We start from the raw sequence: 16,813 nt of genomic DNA on the forward strand, positions 1-16,813 counted from the left end.
GCAGGGGGGGCGCAGCCTGGACAGCACTTTTCAGGCGGTTCAGCGCCTCCTCCTGCTCCGGCCCCCATTCCCACTTGACCTGCTTCTTGGTGAGGCGGTCGAGCGGCAAGGCCATCTCCCAGAAGTCAGGGATGTGATCCCGCAAGAAGCCAAACTGCCCAAGGAGCGAGCGGAGTTTGTCAGCATCCTGCGGGCAGGGCGTTTTGATGATGGCCTCCCGCTTGCTGGCAGGGATCTCTCGGCCCTTGTCCCCGATGGTCATCCCACAGTAGAGCACCTTGCGCTGGACGAGCTGCGCCTTCTCAAACTTGGCTTTAAAGCCGGTTTTTCGGATCAGCTCCAGCACAGTCCTCGTTCGGTCTCTGGTTTCCTCGTAGCTTCTCCCAGCAATGAGGATGTCATCGATGTGGGAAATAACCCAAGGTTGATCTCCTTGGCCAAGCTGGGACAGCATCTGGGTCACCCGCTGGTTCAGGATGGCGGTGGTGTTGTGGAAGCCCGGGGGCAGCCGGGTGAAGAGGTACTGCTGGCCCCTGAAGGTGAAGGCGAACCTGGCTCTGGAACCTTCGGATAAGGGGATGGCGAAGGAAGCGTTCGACAGATCCACCACTGAGAAACACCTGCTCCTGGGGCTGAGGGTTGAAACGAGCTTGGTCGTGTCCTGGGATACCGGAGCCACCACTTCGGGGGTGGCCTTGTTGACAGCTTTGCAGCTCAGCGTCAGCCGCATCCTCCCGTTGTCTTTTCGGGTGAGCTTTAAAGGGCTGTTGAAGGCAGAGCTGCCTTCCACCACCACGCCCTCAGCCAGCAGCTTCTGCAGGATGCTCGCCACCGCCTCCTCCTCGTCTGCAGGCAGTCGGGGCTGCTTTTGGAAGGGCGCCGGTCCCCCGCTCACCTCCTGCTCCCCAGACACCAGCCCACAGTCCATCTCGTGCTGCGACCACACGCCTGCGAATTCCTCTCTCCACTGCTCTTCGCTCTTGGCCCCGACCAGCACGAGACAGCGGATCTGCACTGAAGGACTGGGAAATGCTGGTGGACCTCCCTGCTCCAGGAGATCATCATCAGAGTCCTCCCAGATCTGCTCGTCCCCAAGCAGCTCCAGCTGGTTGTCTCCATCCATGGGCCCAGCGACAGAGACAGGGACACTGTGGTTCACGGCAAGGTCCTGTGGGCGCTGCTGCGCTGTGGAGGCGTCCTCCTTAGTGCCCACCAAAGCACAGACCTCTGCAGAGCTGCCAACACTGGCTCTCGTCCACCCCGCTCCCTGCTCCTGCCCGTTGCTCTTGTTCCCCATCTCCATGGGGTACATCTTGGTTTCTGTCTGCAGGATCACCTCCATCAGCCTGACTGCCAGGTCTCTCGTGGACCTCCCTTCCCACCTCGCCATGTCTTCTCCGTGGTGATGCAGCTTCTCCCACACTTTCCCCCTCCGGTCATCTCCAGAACTTCCCTCTGCTGACAGAGGGTTAAAGTCCTGCCCGTCACCTTGAGGGAGGGTGGCAGCATCCTTGCCCTCCACCTTGAAGCCCAGGCTCTGGGATGAGCCAGCGGTCCTTTCTTCCACATCCCCACTGGTGCCTGCCTGGCCCAGATGCTGAGCCTGACCCATCTCACCCCCATGGCCACCACCTTGCCTTGGCACATCCCCATCCCTTGCTTTCCATCCACCAACTGGCTCATCCCCGAGTAACGGGACCGCGCTGTGAACTTCCCCACCCTGGGGGGCTTTCTGGCTGGTCCCCAGCTCCTCCGGCAGCCCCGGTGCTCTCCCCTCCAGCTTGGTGCACCTCTGGGCATCCTGTGCTCTTTGGCTCTCCTCGGCTCCTCGCTTCTTGCTCCCATCCTTCGACCGTGACTCGTTCCACAGGAACCGCAGGGCCTTGCCCAGCTGCCAGCCCTTACGGAGGCGCGGGAGAAGGCAGAACCCAGCAACGTCCTCCTCCGGGTCCCCCCCTGCTGGCTGCGTGGGGACGGCATCTTCCGCCCATGGCTGGGGACTGCTCTCCTGGAGGAGCAACCCCAAATGTGCTGCTTGCGAGGCCGCCGGCAAGGGGAGACCCCCCTTCCGCTTGTTCTTCCTGCTTCGGAAATGGGCCATCACCCCAAAACACAGGCAGGGCACTGGGGGTCACCTCACCTCCGCCTCCCACGGGGCGTTGCGGTAGCACCGGGGATGCCGGTCTGTGGCTGGGGAGGAGGAGGAGGCCGGGGGAGGAAGGCAGAGGTCAGGCAGGCGGCTCGCAGGGGAGGATGGCAGCAAACAACCACCAAGGTGGCCCCTCCTCCGGATGCGTCCCTTCCTCCGCGTGCAGTGGGGCTGTGGGGAGCAGAGCGGGGCGTGAGGATTGGGGAAGGGGGGAGCCTGCACCCAGCTTCCCACAGCCCCCACCCAGCCGGGGGTCCCGAGGGAGAGACCCTGCACCCCGGGCAGGCTGAGGGGAGCTGACACCCTGTGACCCTGTGCTCCCAGGAGAGCATTCACCCGCGTGTCCCACCGCAGCCCTGGGTGAGCTTGCACCCCATGCACATGCGTGTCCTACACGTGACCCCGGGACAGCCTGCACCCCAAGCACACACATCTCATACACGGTACCAGGGCAGCTTGCACCCCACGCACACACATCTCATACACGGTACCAGGACAGCTTGCACCCCAAGCACACACATCTCATACACGGTACCAGGACAGCTTGCACCCCAAGCACACACATCTCATACACGGTACCAGGACAGCTTGCACCCCACGCACACACATCTCATACACGGTACCAGGACAGCTTGCACCCCACGCACACACATCTCATACACGGTACCAGGACAGCTTGCACCCCAAGCACACACATCTCATACACGGTACCAGGACAGCTTGCACCCCAAGCACACACATCTCATACACGGTACCAGGACAGCTTGCACCCCAAGCACACACATCTCATACACGGTACCAGGACAGCTTGCACCCCAAGCACACACATCTCATACACGGTACCAGGGCAGCTTGCACCCCAAGCACACACATCTCATACACGGTACCAGGACAGCTTGCACCCCAAGCACACACATCTCATACACGGTACCAGGACAGCTTGCACCCCAAGCACACACATCTCATACACGGTACCAGGACAGCTTGCACCCCAAGCACACACATCTCATACACGGTACCAGGCCAGCTTGCACCCCAAGCACACACATCTCATACACGGTACCAGGGCAGCTTGCACCCCAAGCACACACATCTCATACACGGTACCAGGACAGCTTGCACCCCACGCACACGTGTGTCTCACCCCTGGTCCCGAGAGAGCCTGCACACCCATGCGTGTCCCACACCCGGCCCTGGGGAACATGTACCGACACGTCCCCTCCACAGCACCCCCATGCACACACGGCCCGTACCCAGCTCCAGAGCCCGCACCCGCTCTCACCCGCACCTCGCACCCGCTCGCACCCGCGTCCCGCTCCCGTCTCCCGGCCGCGCCGCGCTCCGGTCCCGCTGCCCCGGGGCTGCCCCCGCTCCTCACAAGGGTGGGATTCGGGGAGGGCCGCCCCGCCCCGCCCCTTTGCTGGGCGCCAACCGCGGTTCCGGGGCCTCGGTGACCCCGCAGCCATGGGGGATGTTGCAGCTCGGGGTGGGGGAGATGAGGGGATGGGGGGGGGGGGTCCCCACTCAGCCCCCGCTGGGTGCGAGGCCGCGGGTAGAAAGTGGAAGTAAAGGGGGGGGGGGAATAAAGATCCCCTGGGGAGGGGGGTGTTGGGTGCGCAACGGCCGGCGAGGTTTTACATCACACACGTGCCCCCCCGGGACCGCAGCATCCGGGATTTGGGAGCCCCGGGGAGGGGGCCCCGTTCTGCGCGGGATGTGCGATTGGATGGGATGGGGTGCGATGGGATGGGATGGGGTGCGATGGGATGCGATGGGATGGGGTGCGATGGGATGGGGTGCGATGCGATGCGCTGCCGAGCGGCACCGCGCCAGTCCCCGCGGCGTCCTGGCGCCGCGCACCGGCCAGCTGGGGGGCGACGGGACTGCGGGAAAGGAGCGGGTTTGGGGGGGTCCCGCCGGTTCCAGAAAGCTCCGGGGCCGAAGCGGGGCGGACCCGCGGCTCGGCGGCCGGATAAATAGGAGCGGGCGGGGACCGGCGGCGGTGCAGCTGATCGGGGTGCAGGTATGGCAATTCGCCCTTCCCTTCCCTTCCCTTCCCTTCCCTTCCCTTCCCTTCCCTTCCCTTCCCTTCCCTTCCCTTCCCTTCCCTTCCCTTCCCTTCCCTTCCCTTCCTCCTGGGGTGCTACTGCAAGGCAGAGGTGGGTGCTGTGCACCCAGGGGTGCCCCCTGCACCCCCAGGTCATGCTGGGGGAGGTAATGCAATGGGTGATACTCAGCTCTGCAGGCAGGAGTTTCCCACAATGCCCTGGGCCAGGCAGGATGGAGCTGGGTCAGGCTTGGGGGGGGGGTGTATTTGGGGCACAGCACTTTGGGGGTAGCAGTGCAGCGGGTACTGCAATAGATGTGCTGCAGTGGCATGGGGCCAAGTGTTGTTGGGGGGCCAGAGCCACCCTGCGGCTGGGCCATTGCACAGGTTTGGGGGAAGGAGGAGGGGCCTGGGGCCACTGCACAACCCCAGGGGGCTGCAGTTCCTCATTGCACAACCCCAGAGGTGCCAGTGCTGGGTGCCTTGGCCATGGCACCCTTCCAGGGGGATACTGCCAGCAGTGCCCATCCCTGCCTGCATTGGCAGGGGCCTGGCCCTGGCTTGGCTTTGCAGCCCCTCTCCATCCCCAAGGGGGCCGGAGGAGAAGAAAGGCAGCACAGCTCCTGGGGAGGAGGAGGAGATCCATGCCCGGTCACTGCCTTGGCTGCCTGCCCTGCCTGGCCCCAGGCCTGGGCTTGTTTGTCCCGCAGGCAGGCAGGCGGGCGGGGGGAACACACACACACACACACACACACACATGGCTTTGCATCGCAGCCTCCCCCAGGAGGGCTTCATGTGGGATCCCACTACCCAGTGCCCCCCTCCTAGGGACAGGCTACAGGCCCCCGGCTCCCCCAGCTAAGGAGGTGTGAGCCCAACCATCACCATCCCCCCAGACCAGAGCCATGGCCGGGGGGGGGGGGGTGCTGGTGCCCGCTGCTGAGTCAGAGTCCCGTGTCTGAGGGGGCCGGATCCTGGCTCCTGCTCTAAGCCCCCGCTCTGCCTGCACAGGGAGCTGCCTCCAGGACGGGCCATGGCGCTGCTGCTGCTCCCACTGCTCAGCCTCCTGCTCCCCTGGGGATGGGGGCAGGCGCTTGTCCCCCCCAGCGAGCTCAAGCGTGAGTAGGGGTTGGGGTGGGAGGGGGCTCCCTGCAGGCTTGGGGAGCAAATGGGATAGTGGGGGGAGTGCTGTGCTGGGGGGGGCAGGGGGGGTACAGCGTTATCCAGGAGGGGTGGATGGAGGGGCGCAGCATCGTTTCAGGGGGGTTGGGTGGAGGGGGCACAAAGCATCATCCCCAAGGGGCTGGGGCCAGATGTTTTTGGTGTGTGTGGGATGCAGATCCTGCCCTTGTGCTCCCCTGGTTGGGTGGTCTGGGTGGGTGAGGGCTGACGTGGGCACAGATGGGGCCCCAGCACTGGGCTGCTCCTGGGGGGCAGCTGGAACCTTACAGCACACATCCCAAATATTGTGGGTGGTGGGTGGGGTGATGCAGTCCCAGCCGGGGTGAGGTTTTGGGGCTTTTAGAGCGTGTGCTCCCCACTTCTCTTGGGTTCTGTGAGCTTGAATCAAGCTGTTGGCAAGCAACCAAGATGCTGCACCCACAAGTATTTGCATGCACTGGCGGGTGCTTCCACTGCCTGCTGAAGGATGCTCTTCCTCACCCCCCCAACCACAGAGATGTCAGCAGCTGGCAGCAAATACATTGACACAGAGGTGGAAAACGCCATCAATGGGGTGAAGCAGATGAAGACTCTCATGGACAAGACAAGTAAGGACCACCAAGCCATCCTGCACACCTTGGAGGAGACCAAGAGGAAGAAGGAGGTGAGTGAGGATGAGGAGGGCGGCTGTTCCGACCTGGTACCCGAGCTCCCCCCAGCTGGTCTGGGTGCACCTGAAGGGTTGGGGGAGTGCGGTGCCAGGGAATCTGTGGGTCCCAGGAGTGGAGGGATGCCCTGGGGTGGATGTGGCTGCCTTGCAGGAGGCGGTGCAGCTGGCCAGGGAGAAGGAGCAGCAGCTGGCGGCGAAGCAGGAGGTGTGCAACGAGACGATGCTGGCGCTGTGGGAAGAGTGCAAGCCCTGCCTCAAGCACACCTGCATGCGCTTCTACTCCCGCACGTGCCACAGTGGATCGGGGCTGGTGGGGCGGCAGGTGAGTGGTACCGCAGTGCCCAGTGAGGCTGGGGAGGGGGATTCCATAGACTCACAGAATGGTTTGGGTTGGAAGTGACCTCAAAGCTCGTCCAGTTCCAACCCCCTCCCATGGGCAGGGACACCTTCCACTAGACCAGGTTGCTCCAAGCCCCATCCAACCTGGCCTTGAATCATTTTGGCCTGATCTTGTTTTGACCTGATCCTGCTTCCCTACCTGGCAGCTGGAGGAATTCCTCAACCATTCCTCACCCTTCTCCATCTGGGTGAACGGCGAGCGCATCGACTCGCTGCTGGAGCGGGACCAGCAGCAGGAGCGGCAGTTTGAGGACTTGGAAGAACGGTTTGGGTTGCTGGAGGATGGCGTGGATGACATCTTCCAGGACAGCACCCAGGTCTACGGCCGCATGTATCCCTTCTTCCGAGCACCCTTTGGTGGCTTCCGTGAGGCTTTCCGCCCCCCGGTCCAGCACGTCCGCTTCCCCCTGCGCAGCGAGAGGCTTTCCCGGGAGCTGCATCCCTTCTTCCAGCATCCCCACCACGGCTTCCACCGCCTCTTCCAGCCGCTCTTCGAGATGACGCAGCGGATGCTGGAGGAAGCACAGGGCGGCTGGGAGCACTCGCTGGGTGGCTTTGCCCCAGGTAGGGTGCTCCATGCTGGGTGCTGTGGGCTCCCCAGTTTGGCTGAAAGCAGTACGTTTACAGCCAGGCTTCCCGGCAAACCTCCTCCTCCTCCTTCTCATAAGGGGTGACTAACTTCAGAGGATGAGCTCAACCCTAGTACTACACCTTAGAGAATCCCCATGGGCGTGCAGGGAATCACAAGCTCTGCTGTTTGCAGAGCTGTGCTGGGATTTGGGGGGGGGTTCCCAGCCTAACCTTGGCTGCCGGAGCCGCCGCCATCCTGGGAAGGTGTTTGTTTTGGGCAGGCAGCACCGTTGCAGCAGTGCCGTCACCGTCTGCCACTGCGGCCCCCCGGCTGGGTGGCTGCGGAAAGGGACATTGCGAAACAGTCTGGCGTGGAGTGCTTTGTTTCGGGAAAACAGACCGGGAGGGGGCAATATTCCATGGAGAAAGCACCTCTATGTGTCCACGCAGCACCCTAGGGTGTTGGGTCAGGGCTGGCCCTGCAGCTTGCCCCCCCCCCCCCTCCAACCGTGGTGTTTTGGGGTGCTGATTCTGGGCTGTGCTTCCCCGCAGAGTCCCGTAACTCCAGCGATGATCGCATGGTGTGCCGGGAGATCCGTCGGAACTCGGCCGGCTGCCTGCGGATGCGGGATGAGTGCGAGAAGTGCCGGGAGATCCTCTCCGTGGGTGAGCTGGTCCCCATGGGATCGGGGGCAATAGGATGGCTGTGGTGGGGTGAGGATGGCTGGGGGTGAGCCCTGATGCCCCCCCTAAATCCATGCCCAGACTGCTGGCAGACGGACCCTGCGCAGAGCCAGCTGCGGGAGCAGCTGGAGGACGCGCTGCGCCTGGCCGAGCGCTTCACCCGCCGCTACGATGAGCTGATGCGTGCCTTCCAAGCCGAGATGCTCAACACCACCAGCCTCCTGGACCAGCTCAACCGCCAGTTCGGCTGGGTCTCGCGCCTCGCCAACCTCACCCAGGGCAGCGACGGCTTCCTCCAGGTCACCACGGTGAGCCGGCTGAAGGGCTTGAGCCTCCCCTCTTGAGCTGTGGTCGCCCCATCAGCAGGGCCAGCAGCCATGGAAAGTGGGTCAGGGGGAGAATGAGGCGATTGTGTGTCCAAGCGGGTGCCTCTCGGCACAATAGCGGGCTGCAGGGCTGGGTGCCAGGGCGAGGGGCCGGCACAGGGGCTAGCCCAGCTCTTCCTGCATTATGTGCCCCCATGCCTTCCCCTTTCAGGTCCTCTCCAAGGCTCCCAACCTCGAGGACCCCTCAGCTCCCCCTGACACGCAGGTGACGGTGCAGCTCTTCGATTCGGAGCCGCTGTCCCTCACTGTGCCTGGGGACATCTCCTGGGACGACCCTCGCTTCATGGAGACGGTGGCTGAGCAGGCGCTTCAGCACTACAAGCAAAATGCCATGTGAGTCCAGCTCCCCACATCCCATGGCAGGGCTCAGGGGGGGGGGACATGCCATGGCTCACCCCCTCCAATCCTTCCTCTGGCAGAGAGTAGCTGGGTGATGCTCATCACTGCTGCCAAGCTCCGGTGCCTCACCAAGCCCCCTTGTCCCTATGCCAGGGGGCCAAATGCCACCACCACTGCCCTCCCCCTGCTGCTGCGGGCCCTTCTGCAGAGCCCAAAGAGAAAATAAAGGTAGAGTTGACACCCTGCCTGTGCTGCATCTTTGGAACGCACTTTGCCAAGCAAATACACTTTCCAGAAACAATAAACCTTCCAAAACGTGGCTCTGTGGGCCCAGGACTGATCATCAGCTGCTGTGAAATGGGGGTGAACCACTGCCAGGGATGGGGGAGCTACAGCTTCTCTGGGCAACCTGTGCCAGGGCCTCAGCACCCTCACAGGAAGAGCTTCATATCTAATCAATAGGGCAGGAACACCCCCTCCTCTTCCCACATGCCATGTGAAAGGGCTTAGGGTGCCAGATCCTTTCCCTCTGCTGGGAGCTGACTGAGCTCATATCCAGCACGGTCAGTGGTAGAGGGTTCAGACCCCTACCCTTGTCCTGGGTTTAGTGGGAACCCCGTACACCAGCCTGGGGGCTCCCGGACCCTTCCCACGGCCAGCACTGACACCCAAGAGCAAGCCACAGGTGATGCACTTTATTAGGGGGAGAGGCAGGCTGGGGAAGCAGTGGGGCCAGCCCCTTCTCCCCAACCTCCCAAGCCTCTTGAGATCAGGGGCAGAGGCTCCAACGTGCCCTACACAGGGGCCCAGGGTCTTCTTCCCACTATGAGGGGCAGGCACAGCCTCACCAACCACCGGCAAGGCAGAGGTTTCTCCTGCAAACAGCAGCAGGGCCGTGGCTGGCATCACCACCACTACACCAATCCACTCCTGAGACCATCCAGGACAATGAACCCCAGGACCAAGCTGGACACAGGCAGCGTGTGCTCAGCTCTCGCTGTTGATGGCTGTGCTCTCCCCCCGCAGCAAACCCTCCCGTTCAGCTGCCGAGCTAGCCTCATCTGTGTGCTGGGGCAGGCAGGTGAGCAGGGGCCGGTGCAGGCCGTTGTAAAGAGCAGCCCCAACCAGTAGCACCCCAAACCCCAAGATCTCCAGGCCATGGAAGGTCTCCCAGCCCACGGCCAGGCTGACGGCCCAGATGACTAGGGTGCGGAGGCTGTCCAGCACCATACGGGTGGTGGCACTGATCTCCTTGGTGACGCTGATGCCAGCGAAGTTGAAGAAGGCGATACTGCTGATGTTACCCAGCAGGGCCAGGGCAATAAGGGGCTGGTGGCCAACTTGGCAGAAGGCATCAAGGGCATCCTCCAGTGTCCGCCGAGGGTTCCCGCTGAAGCTGCCCGCTGGGATGTAGTACATGGGCACCAGCAGCAGGGCCAGGATGATGAAGCCGAAGAAACCTGCAGGGTGTCAGATGGGTGCTGCTCCAAGCCTGTCCCTCCCTGCCCCACAAGACCCAAACCTCTACAACAGCCCCCTCTTTGCAGCCTGCTCCTCCCACCCTGCACAATGTGGCCCTCCCCAAGCTGGGTTTGGGAATCCAGAAGCCCTCAAGCACTCAACCCTTTGGTTGATGTCACAACAGACCTTCGGTGCCAACGGCCCGCAGCGGGTGCACGTCGTGCTTGTAGACAAACTTCTCCTCAAGCACCATCTGGATGGCAACAATCACCTGTGCCATGACGATAAGGAGGTCGCCTGCAAGGGGAGAAGGAAGAGGGAAAAAAGAAGGAAGGAAGGTGGGAGAATGGGGAAAGAAGATAAAGGAAGGGGGGGGAGAGGAAGGAAGGGGGAGGAGAAGAAGGGGGGGAGAAGAAGGAAGGAGGAGGGGAGAAGGAGGGGGGGAGAGAAGAAGGAAAGGGAGGAAGAGAAGAAGGAAGGGGGGGAGAGAAGAAGGAAGGTGGGGGGGAGAAGAAAAAGAAGGAAGGGGAGGCTGAGCCCTCATCTCCCTGCCCACTGGATGTGCAACACAGCTGAGCCATGCCTGGAGAGCCTGGCATGCACCCTGCAGGAGCTCTTCCCCCACCTTCCCTGCGGGCCACCACCTACCAGTTATCACCTGGCTGAGGTTGTGTTTCTGGCCATGGGAGCTGTGCAGGTCGGCCAACCCCACCACCACCAGCCCCACGATGGTGACCAGGATGCCCAGCCACTGGCTCAGCTCCAGCTTGCGGCCCAGGAAGGCCACGGAGAGGAGCCCGGTGAAGATGATGACAGATCCTCTCAGCATCTGGAAGCTGGAGGCGCTGGTCATGTTCAAGGCTGTGTGGGGAGAGACAGATCCATGTGTTGTGTGCGGAGCCATCTAATGTCACACCACCACCACCACTTAACAGTGTGCCACGGTAATTACGAGCAGATCATGGAATCACAGAATGGTTTGGGTTGGAAAGGACCTGAAGCTCATCCAGTTCCAACCCCTGCCAAGGGCAGGGACACCTTCCACTAGACCAGGTTCTCGAAGCTCCATCCAACCTGGCCTTGAACACTGCCAGGGATGGGGCAGCCACAGCTTCGCTGGGACACCTGTGCCAGGGCCTCACAGTAAAGAGCTTCTTCCATATATCTAACCTAAATCTCCCCTGTTTAAGTCTGAACCCGTTATTCCTTGTCCTATCACTGCAGTCGACGATGAAGTACGATTAAGCAGAGGAAGGGGCAGTGATGCTCTCTCCCCCCACTCCTACTCAGATCTGGCAACAGAGAGGCTCATGCCAAGACTCAGCCCCACATCCCCATTCCACAGCAACACCATGTCTCCCAGTGAGGAACCTGGCTTACTGAGCCCTGCCACAACTCATGGCATGGGTGGGAAGTGTTTGCTCGCACCCCTCTAACCCACTTCAGGGTCAAACCCAAATGCACCACGCAGTCCAAAACCCAAATCTGGCCCCGGGGATGGCCGCATCCCTGCAGGGCAAAGCACTGACCCATGGTCCAGCACTTACCCACGTACATGATGCTGGTCCCAGTCATGTCGCAGAGAGCGGGAGGCAGGAAGAGCAGGGGACTGAAGGGCTGCGACGGGGCCATGCTGGGCTCTGGCCTTCGCCGATCCCTCCAGACCAGCAGGTAAAACACCCCCAGGCAGGAAAATTCACCCAGGAACATGCCCACGGCCTGTGAGAGAGTGGGTGAGGGGGGCTGGTCCTGCTGGTGAGGCCCTTCCTGCCCCGGGCAGGGGGCTCACCTGCAGGAAGGGGTGCTGGAAGCTGTGCTCCTCCTTCCCACTGCAGCCGGCCGCGCTGAAGTTATCAGCCCACCTAGGAGGCAGAGGAGAGGGTGGTGATTAGCGCAGGGGGCCGCGGGGAGATGAAGCACGCCCCAAGATCCAGCCTGGGGCTTTCCTATGGGCCACCAGCCCCCTGAAGTGACAGTGCTAAGGACAGGATGTCCATGGGGAAGGAGACATGGCTGTGGCTGCCTCGACCTGCCGGCAGCTCCTGGCCCAGCTCCCAGCCCTGAGTGACAGGCAGGGAAATGGATACCACCATGTTGCACAGTCCCACAATCCGGTGTCCTCATGCTGCTGGACACGTCCAGGCAGCACCATTTCCTGCTGGGGAGACCAGGACAGCATGGTGAGGGGAAGGGTGTCACCCTGACCCCCTCTCCACATCACCAGCCTTGAAAACTTGGGGGCTGCGACACAGGACCCAGAAATTATGCTGGGTCACAGGCTGGGGTGCAGCAGCTCCCACCACTCACAACCCCAGCCATCATTTTGGGGCACAAAGCCCCTCTTTTTGGTACTGTGTGCAGCACAGAGAGCAATGCTGGATAAACATAGGCTGAGGCACAGGTCCCCCTGGCCTGTTTCAGCACGGATCAACCCTCTTGAGGTTTGATCCATCTGCATCAGGAGAGGACCTCAGGACATCCCCGCCGTGCCCATGCACCCTGACACAGCGACGCAGGCACCCAGCAACCCTCCAGCTGCTTTCTGCTGCCGCAGAGCTGCTGAGCTTGGGGAAACAGGGTGCGAGCGGAGGCCAGGGCAATCCCCAGCCCATCCTCCACTGCTCTGCAAGGGGCTTCTCGGCCAGGCCAGCGAGATTTCAGCGTGAGTCAGCCCCAGCCGCAGCCCCTGCGCCATGGGACAGCTCGGGTCCGTGTTTCGCAAGAGGCCTCGTCCGGCCACACACGAGCAGGGTGAGCGCTCGGTGCCACCTCCCACCTCTGCTCTGCCACATGGAGACTCCGTGCCTCAGTTTCCCCACTCGGGGACCTGGCTCTGCTGTAACACCAGGAGCAGCTGGAGCCTGGCCATCCGCTGACACCCGTATGTCTGCCCAGCAACAGCGGGATAAGCCAGCTGGGCAGGTCTGCCTGGCCTGGGCAGCTCTTGGGAACATTGTCCTCATCCTCACCCTAAACGCTGGGGGCACCCCAGGGTGTTCTCTGTGGGAAAGGGCTCAATCCAGCCCCTGACTGGCTACAGGGACGAGCTGGAGTGCAGGGAGCCTGGTTGCGGGGTCACTCCTACAGCTCCTCCCCAGCACCCTGGGGCTGGGCACAGCACCCACAGCAGGAGACCTGCACCCTCAGCATCACCCGCGAAAGGGCTTAAGACCCCCAGCTCCCGCGGCCATGCAGCCCCCCCCGTTCCTTCCCCATCACCAGGAGCTGGGCCCTCCACCAACGGTAGCCTCAGTCCCTATGGAGCACCCCACAGCGCTGTCTGCCCCCCATGCTAGGGCTGCCCAGCCGGGGTGTGGGGGGCACCGCTAAGGTCCTGAGGCTCTGCCAACACAGCCTAGACGGGAGCTCGGCCTGGTTAGCCCCGGGGGCCTCCCCAGTCCCTGCGTGGGGCTGAGATAAGGCAGAGAGGTGGCCCGGGGAACCCTGTCTGCAGGGTCACACGAGGAGGCCCGAGCACAGGTGACACCCCCGGAGCATGGGGGGGAGAAACCCCGCGATGGAAGGAGGGGACCGGAGGCCTGCAGACCGGGCTCCAATCCGCGGGGGAGCGCAGGGCCTGGGGGTGCCCTGAGGCCCGGCAGGACCCCGAGCAGAGCGGTGGGCCCAGCCCAGGGCCCAAGGTGGGGGCCGAGGCCGCTGCAGGACCCCAGCCCCACGGTGCGGGTTTCCCCCAGCCGCCGGGAGGACTCACTTGGCCGCCAGGGTGTTGATGGAGCCGGTGAGCAGCATGAGGGCGGCCAGGCCCAGCTGGTACCGGGACCAAGCCATGGCCTCGCCGCTGCCGCCTCCCGCCCTGCACCGGGACCGCGCCGCCACGGCCCCGCCCACTGCGGCCGTAGCCCCGCCCCCGGAGGGCATGGCCCCACCCCTCCCGCTGGGCCTATCCCCGCCCACAGCCCTGTCTGGCCCCGCCCTTCCGCAGCGGTCCGGTGCTGTAGCAGTGTGTGAGTCGCGGCGCCCCATGATGCCGGTATCCCGGTGTCCCAATATCCCGGTGTCCCGATATCGCGGTGTCTTGGTCCCCACGTCCCCACGCCGCGGTGCCTCCTGCCCCTCTGCCAGGCCCGCAGAGACGCGGTCCCGCGGGACGGTGTCCCGCAAGGCGGTGCCGGCAGATGGCGCCAGTGGCTCAGGGTTGGGTCCCGGTTGCTCTCGGGTTCAGATCCCGCCGCCCTTCCCAGGGCAAGCAGAAGTCAGAGACCTGCCGGGGTTAAACCTGCCCTGGCTGAACCCTGCCTCGACCAAACCCTGCCCGGATCAAACCCTGCCCCGGCTAGACTCTGTCGGGGCTAAATCCTGCCCCCTGCCCGGGCTAAACCTGCCCGAGCTATCCCTGCCCGCACTAATCCTGCCCGGACTAACCCTGCTTGGGTTAACGCTGCCCAACTTAATCGTTTATAGGGCTGGGGGGTACTGTCTCGGGGGCACCCTAGGGTTTCATGGCCCTTGCAGCTCCAAGGTCACTCCCCTCCTCCTTCATCTCCCTAGGGCTTGTTCCTGGGGGGCAACTCCCCCGCCAGCCCCATGGAAATTCCGTGCCTCAGATTCCCCATCCTAGGACGTCGGTTTGCCGGGGTCAGGATCCCCCCATCCCCCCCGTGAGCCCCATCTCCCACTGACCCAGCCGAGGGGTTCCAGGGGCCCCTCTATCCCCGGCACTGATTTCTGCTGCCGCCCGTCCCCCCCGCGCCTCCCCGCCAGACGGAGATAAATTATTTTTCCATCCCACGTCAGCCCCGGCAGCCGTGACCCGTGGGAGGCCTCGGGGGAGAAAAAACCCACTCCAAGGGCCTCTGCCAAGGCTGCCTTCGCTGATCCAAGTTAACCCTTCCCACAGCTGGGGAGCCACGGAGGGGCAGGGCAGAGGTGGGTATTACCTCCTGCCCTTGCTGATGCCCAAGGATGCCGTGGGAAGAGGACCAAAATATGGCCCTGGGGTGGGATGTGAGCGCTGGTTCTGGTGACTCCTCTTGGAACAGGGTGGGAGCAGAGCAGTGCCCCCGAACTCCACAGGACACCCAGCAGCCACTGTCCTCCACTGATGTTCAGGCTGTAGATCTGCCTCCTGGACCGCTGGTGACCCCTCATACCTGCAGTATCTCAAGCACATCAGGATTCCCCCACGGCAGAAACCCACTGGTGTCACCCATAAGGATACTACAGGCTGGGCAGGGAGGATGGGCCAGCTGGGGTTGGTCCCCTGTGCTGGTCCCCCTCTTCCAAGCCCCAGGATGGGTGATTGTTCCAAGGACACATGGGTGAGTGGTGACAGAGCCACTGACTTGCAAAGTCCCCTGCACAATGCACAACATGTGCCCACTCTTCCATGCCAATGCCAGCCCTGCACAAACACGCTTGTGAGTCTATCTGGGGTCTGTAGGGTCCCCAGAGGGGAGAGACAGAACACTGGGGACACCCAGTCCCACTGGGACCAGAAAAAGTGTGGACAAGCTGGTGTGATGGGGATGGTGGCATGTCCTGCGCACAAGTATGTACCCCGGCAGGTCAGTGCACATGCACCACCTGAGCCCCCAGATCACTCAGAAACTCCCCAGCCCCATGAAATGAATGAGGCCATGAGGCCCATCCCCTCATTAATAGTGTTTAATTCTTCCTTCTCCTGGGCTCCACTCCCATTTCCTGAGCTTGCCAGCCCTGTGCATCCTGGCCTTGAACACTGCCAGGGATGGGGCAGCCACAGCTTCTCTGGGCACCCTGTGCCAGGGCCTTGGCACACTCAGAGGGAAGAACTTCTGCCTAAGAGCTCATCTCAGTCTCCCCTCTATCAGGTTAAAGCCATTCCCCCTTGTCCTGTCCCTTGTCCCTTGCCATTACCCTTGTTCCTTGTCAAAACCCCTTCTCCAGCTTTCTCTTTGGCCCCTTCAGGCACTCCATCAGTTCCGCTTCCTTCTTATGCGGAGGGAGGGGGGTGTTTGTGGGGGGTGTGTGTCTCAGCAGAGCAAAGCAGAGGGGGAGAATCCCCTCCCTCGACCTGCTGGTCACACTGCTGGTGATGCAGCCCAGGACACGGTTGGTTTCTGGGCTCAAGCGCACACTGCTGGGTCATGGGGAGCTTCTCATTGACCAACACCCCCAAGTCCTTCTCCTCAGGGCTGCTCTCAATCCAGTCTCTGCTCAGCCCGTGTTTGTGCTTGGGACTGCCCCAACCCCTGTGCAGGACCTTTCCCTTGGCCTTGTTGAACTCTCCAAGGCTTGCACTGGCCCATGTCTCCATCCTGTTCAGGTCGCTCTGGATCCCATCCCTTCCCTCCAGTGTGACCGCACCACAAAACTCAGTGTCATCAGCAAACTTACTGAGGGTGCACTCAATCCCTGTGCCACAGAGAATGCTGCATCATGTCACAGAGGACACCGTAATGCTGCTCATGGAGATGCCACTGCCTGCAGCAGGTTGCCTCTGCGTCTTGGGTCATCCCAATGTCCCCAGCACCAGCACAGGGTCCCCAGGCTGGTGCCGCTGGTGGTCCCCATCCTGTGGCTGCACTCATTCAGGCACAGTGCTGCTCCGCAGCACTTCTCCCATGTCTTCTCCCTGAATTCAGACCCAAATTTGGTCCCAAGTCCCCCAGCTGTCCCAGGATATCGCAACCAAGCCACTATGCTTTAGCTGACATAACTTTGCTATTTAGCATGAGTATGACTCAACACTTAGAATCACAACTGCACCTGCTTAATAGTAACTTGTCTGCAAGTAAGGACCTGCCCTCCTGAAAGGGTATGATATACGTAAGTTAGAACTCAGGTATGTAGGCAGCCTTGCATCTGCTTCTGTAAGTTGTTTATAAGCAGGGATATCTGTAACAGCAAAATATGATAACAATTTGAACAAAGAACCAAGCACGTAGCTTGCAGGTATTAGCAATTAATCAATAATACTAAGCTAAAAGGTAAGAATCCTGACTAAT

The 16,813-nt window shown here is 62.1% G+C and overlaps 3 protein-coding genes across 4 annotated transcripts in view; 1 reads left to right on the plus strand and 2 right to left on the minus strand.

Moving 5' to 3' along the window:
- ESCO2 (establishment of sister chromatid cohesion N-acetyltransferase 2) overlaps positions 1-16,813 on the minus strand; it is a 248,206-nt gene that overhangs the window by 46,814 nt on the left and 184,579 nt on the right. The window lies entirely within an intron of this gene.
- On the plus strand, positions 4,054-8,702 carry CLU (clusterin). 2 transcript variants are annotated; one of them, XM_061350195.1, is made up of 9 exons: positions 4,054-4,172; positions 5,208-5,314; positions 5,873-6,021; positions 6,179-6,349; positions 6,573-6,990; positions 7,549-7,662; positions 7,762-7,988; positions 8,218-8,399; positions 8,486-8,702. In XM_061350195.1, exons 2-9 carry the CDS (start codon positions 5,230-5,232, stop codon positions 8,490-8,492), a joined length of 1,353 nt encoding a protein of 450 aa, XP_061206179.1. In that variant the 5' UTR covers positions 4,054-4,172; positions 5,208-5,229; the 3' UTR covers positions 8,493-8,702. The 2 variants fall into 2 exon arrangements, with proteins under 2 accessions (XP_061206179.1, XP_061206180.1); XM_061350196.1 differs by lacking the exon at positions 4,054-4,172 and adding an exon at positions 5,038-5,062.
- Positions 9,086-13,719, minus strand: SLC35F6 (solute carrier family 35 member F6). The gene is made up of 6 exons (XM_061350166.1): positions 13,579-13,719; positions 11,656-11,728; positions 11,414-11,585; positions 10,515-10,727; positions 10,053-10,163; positions 9,086-9,865 (listed from the first exon to the last, which is right to left on the minus strand). The coding sequence occupies exons 1-6, from the start codon at positions 13,653-13,655 to the stop codon at positions 9,393-9,395; spliced, it is 1,119 nt and encodes a 372-aa protein (XP_061206150.1). The 5' UTR covers positions 13,656-13,719; the 3' UTR covers positions 9,086-9,392.

Source organism: Neopsephotus bourkii, unplaced genomic scaffold (genome assembly GCF_033783945.1).
Source record: "Neopsephotus bourkii isolate Nb327-2 ecotype Australia unplaced genomic scaffold, CSIRO-AGI_Nbou_v1 NB_481, whole genome shotgun sequence".
NCBI lineage: Eukaryota > Metazoa > Chordata > Aves > Psittaciformes > Psittacidae > Neopsephotus > Neopsephotus bourkii.

What these genes read in the sequence shown, in the direction of transcription:
- SLC35F6 (XM_061350166.1), bottom strand. Translation starts at nt 13,655, where the DNA reads ATGGCTTGGTCCCGGTACCAGCTGGGCCTGGCCGCCCTCATGCTGCTC. An exon ending in GACCAGCATCATGTACGTGG is followed by an intron (nt 10,728 to 11,413) that starts GTAAGTGCTGGA and finishes CTCCCCACACAG; the next exon opens with CCTTGAACATGACCAGCGCC. An exon ending in CCTCAGCCAGGTGATAACTG is followed by an intron (nt 10,164 to 10,514) that starts GTAGGTGGTGGC and finishes CTCCCCTTGCAG; the next exon opens with GCGACCTCCTTATCGTCATG.
- CLU (XM_061350195.1), top strand. Translation starts at nt 5,230, where the DNA reads ATGGCGCTGCTGCTGCTCCCACTGCTCAGCCTCCTGCTCCCCTGGGGA. An exon ending in CCCCCCCAGCGAGCTCAAGC is followed by an intron (nt 5,315 to 5,872) that starts GTGAGTAGGGGT and finishes CCCCAACCACAG; the next exon opens with AGATGTCAGCAGCTGGCAGC. An exon ending in AGACCAAGAGGAAGAAGGAG is followed by an intron (nt 6,022 to 6,178) that starts GTGAGTGAGGAT and finishes GCTGCCTTGCAG; the next exon opens with GAGGCGGTGCAGCTGGCCAG.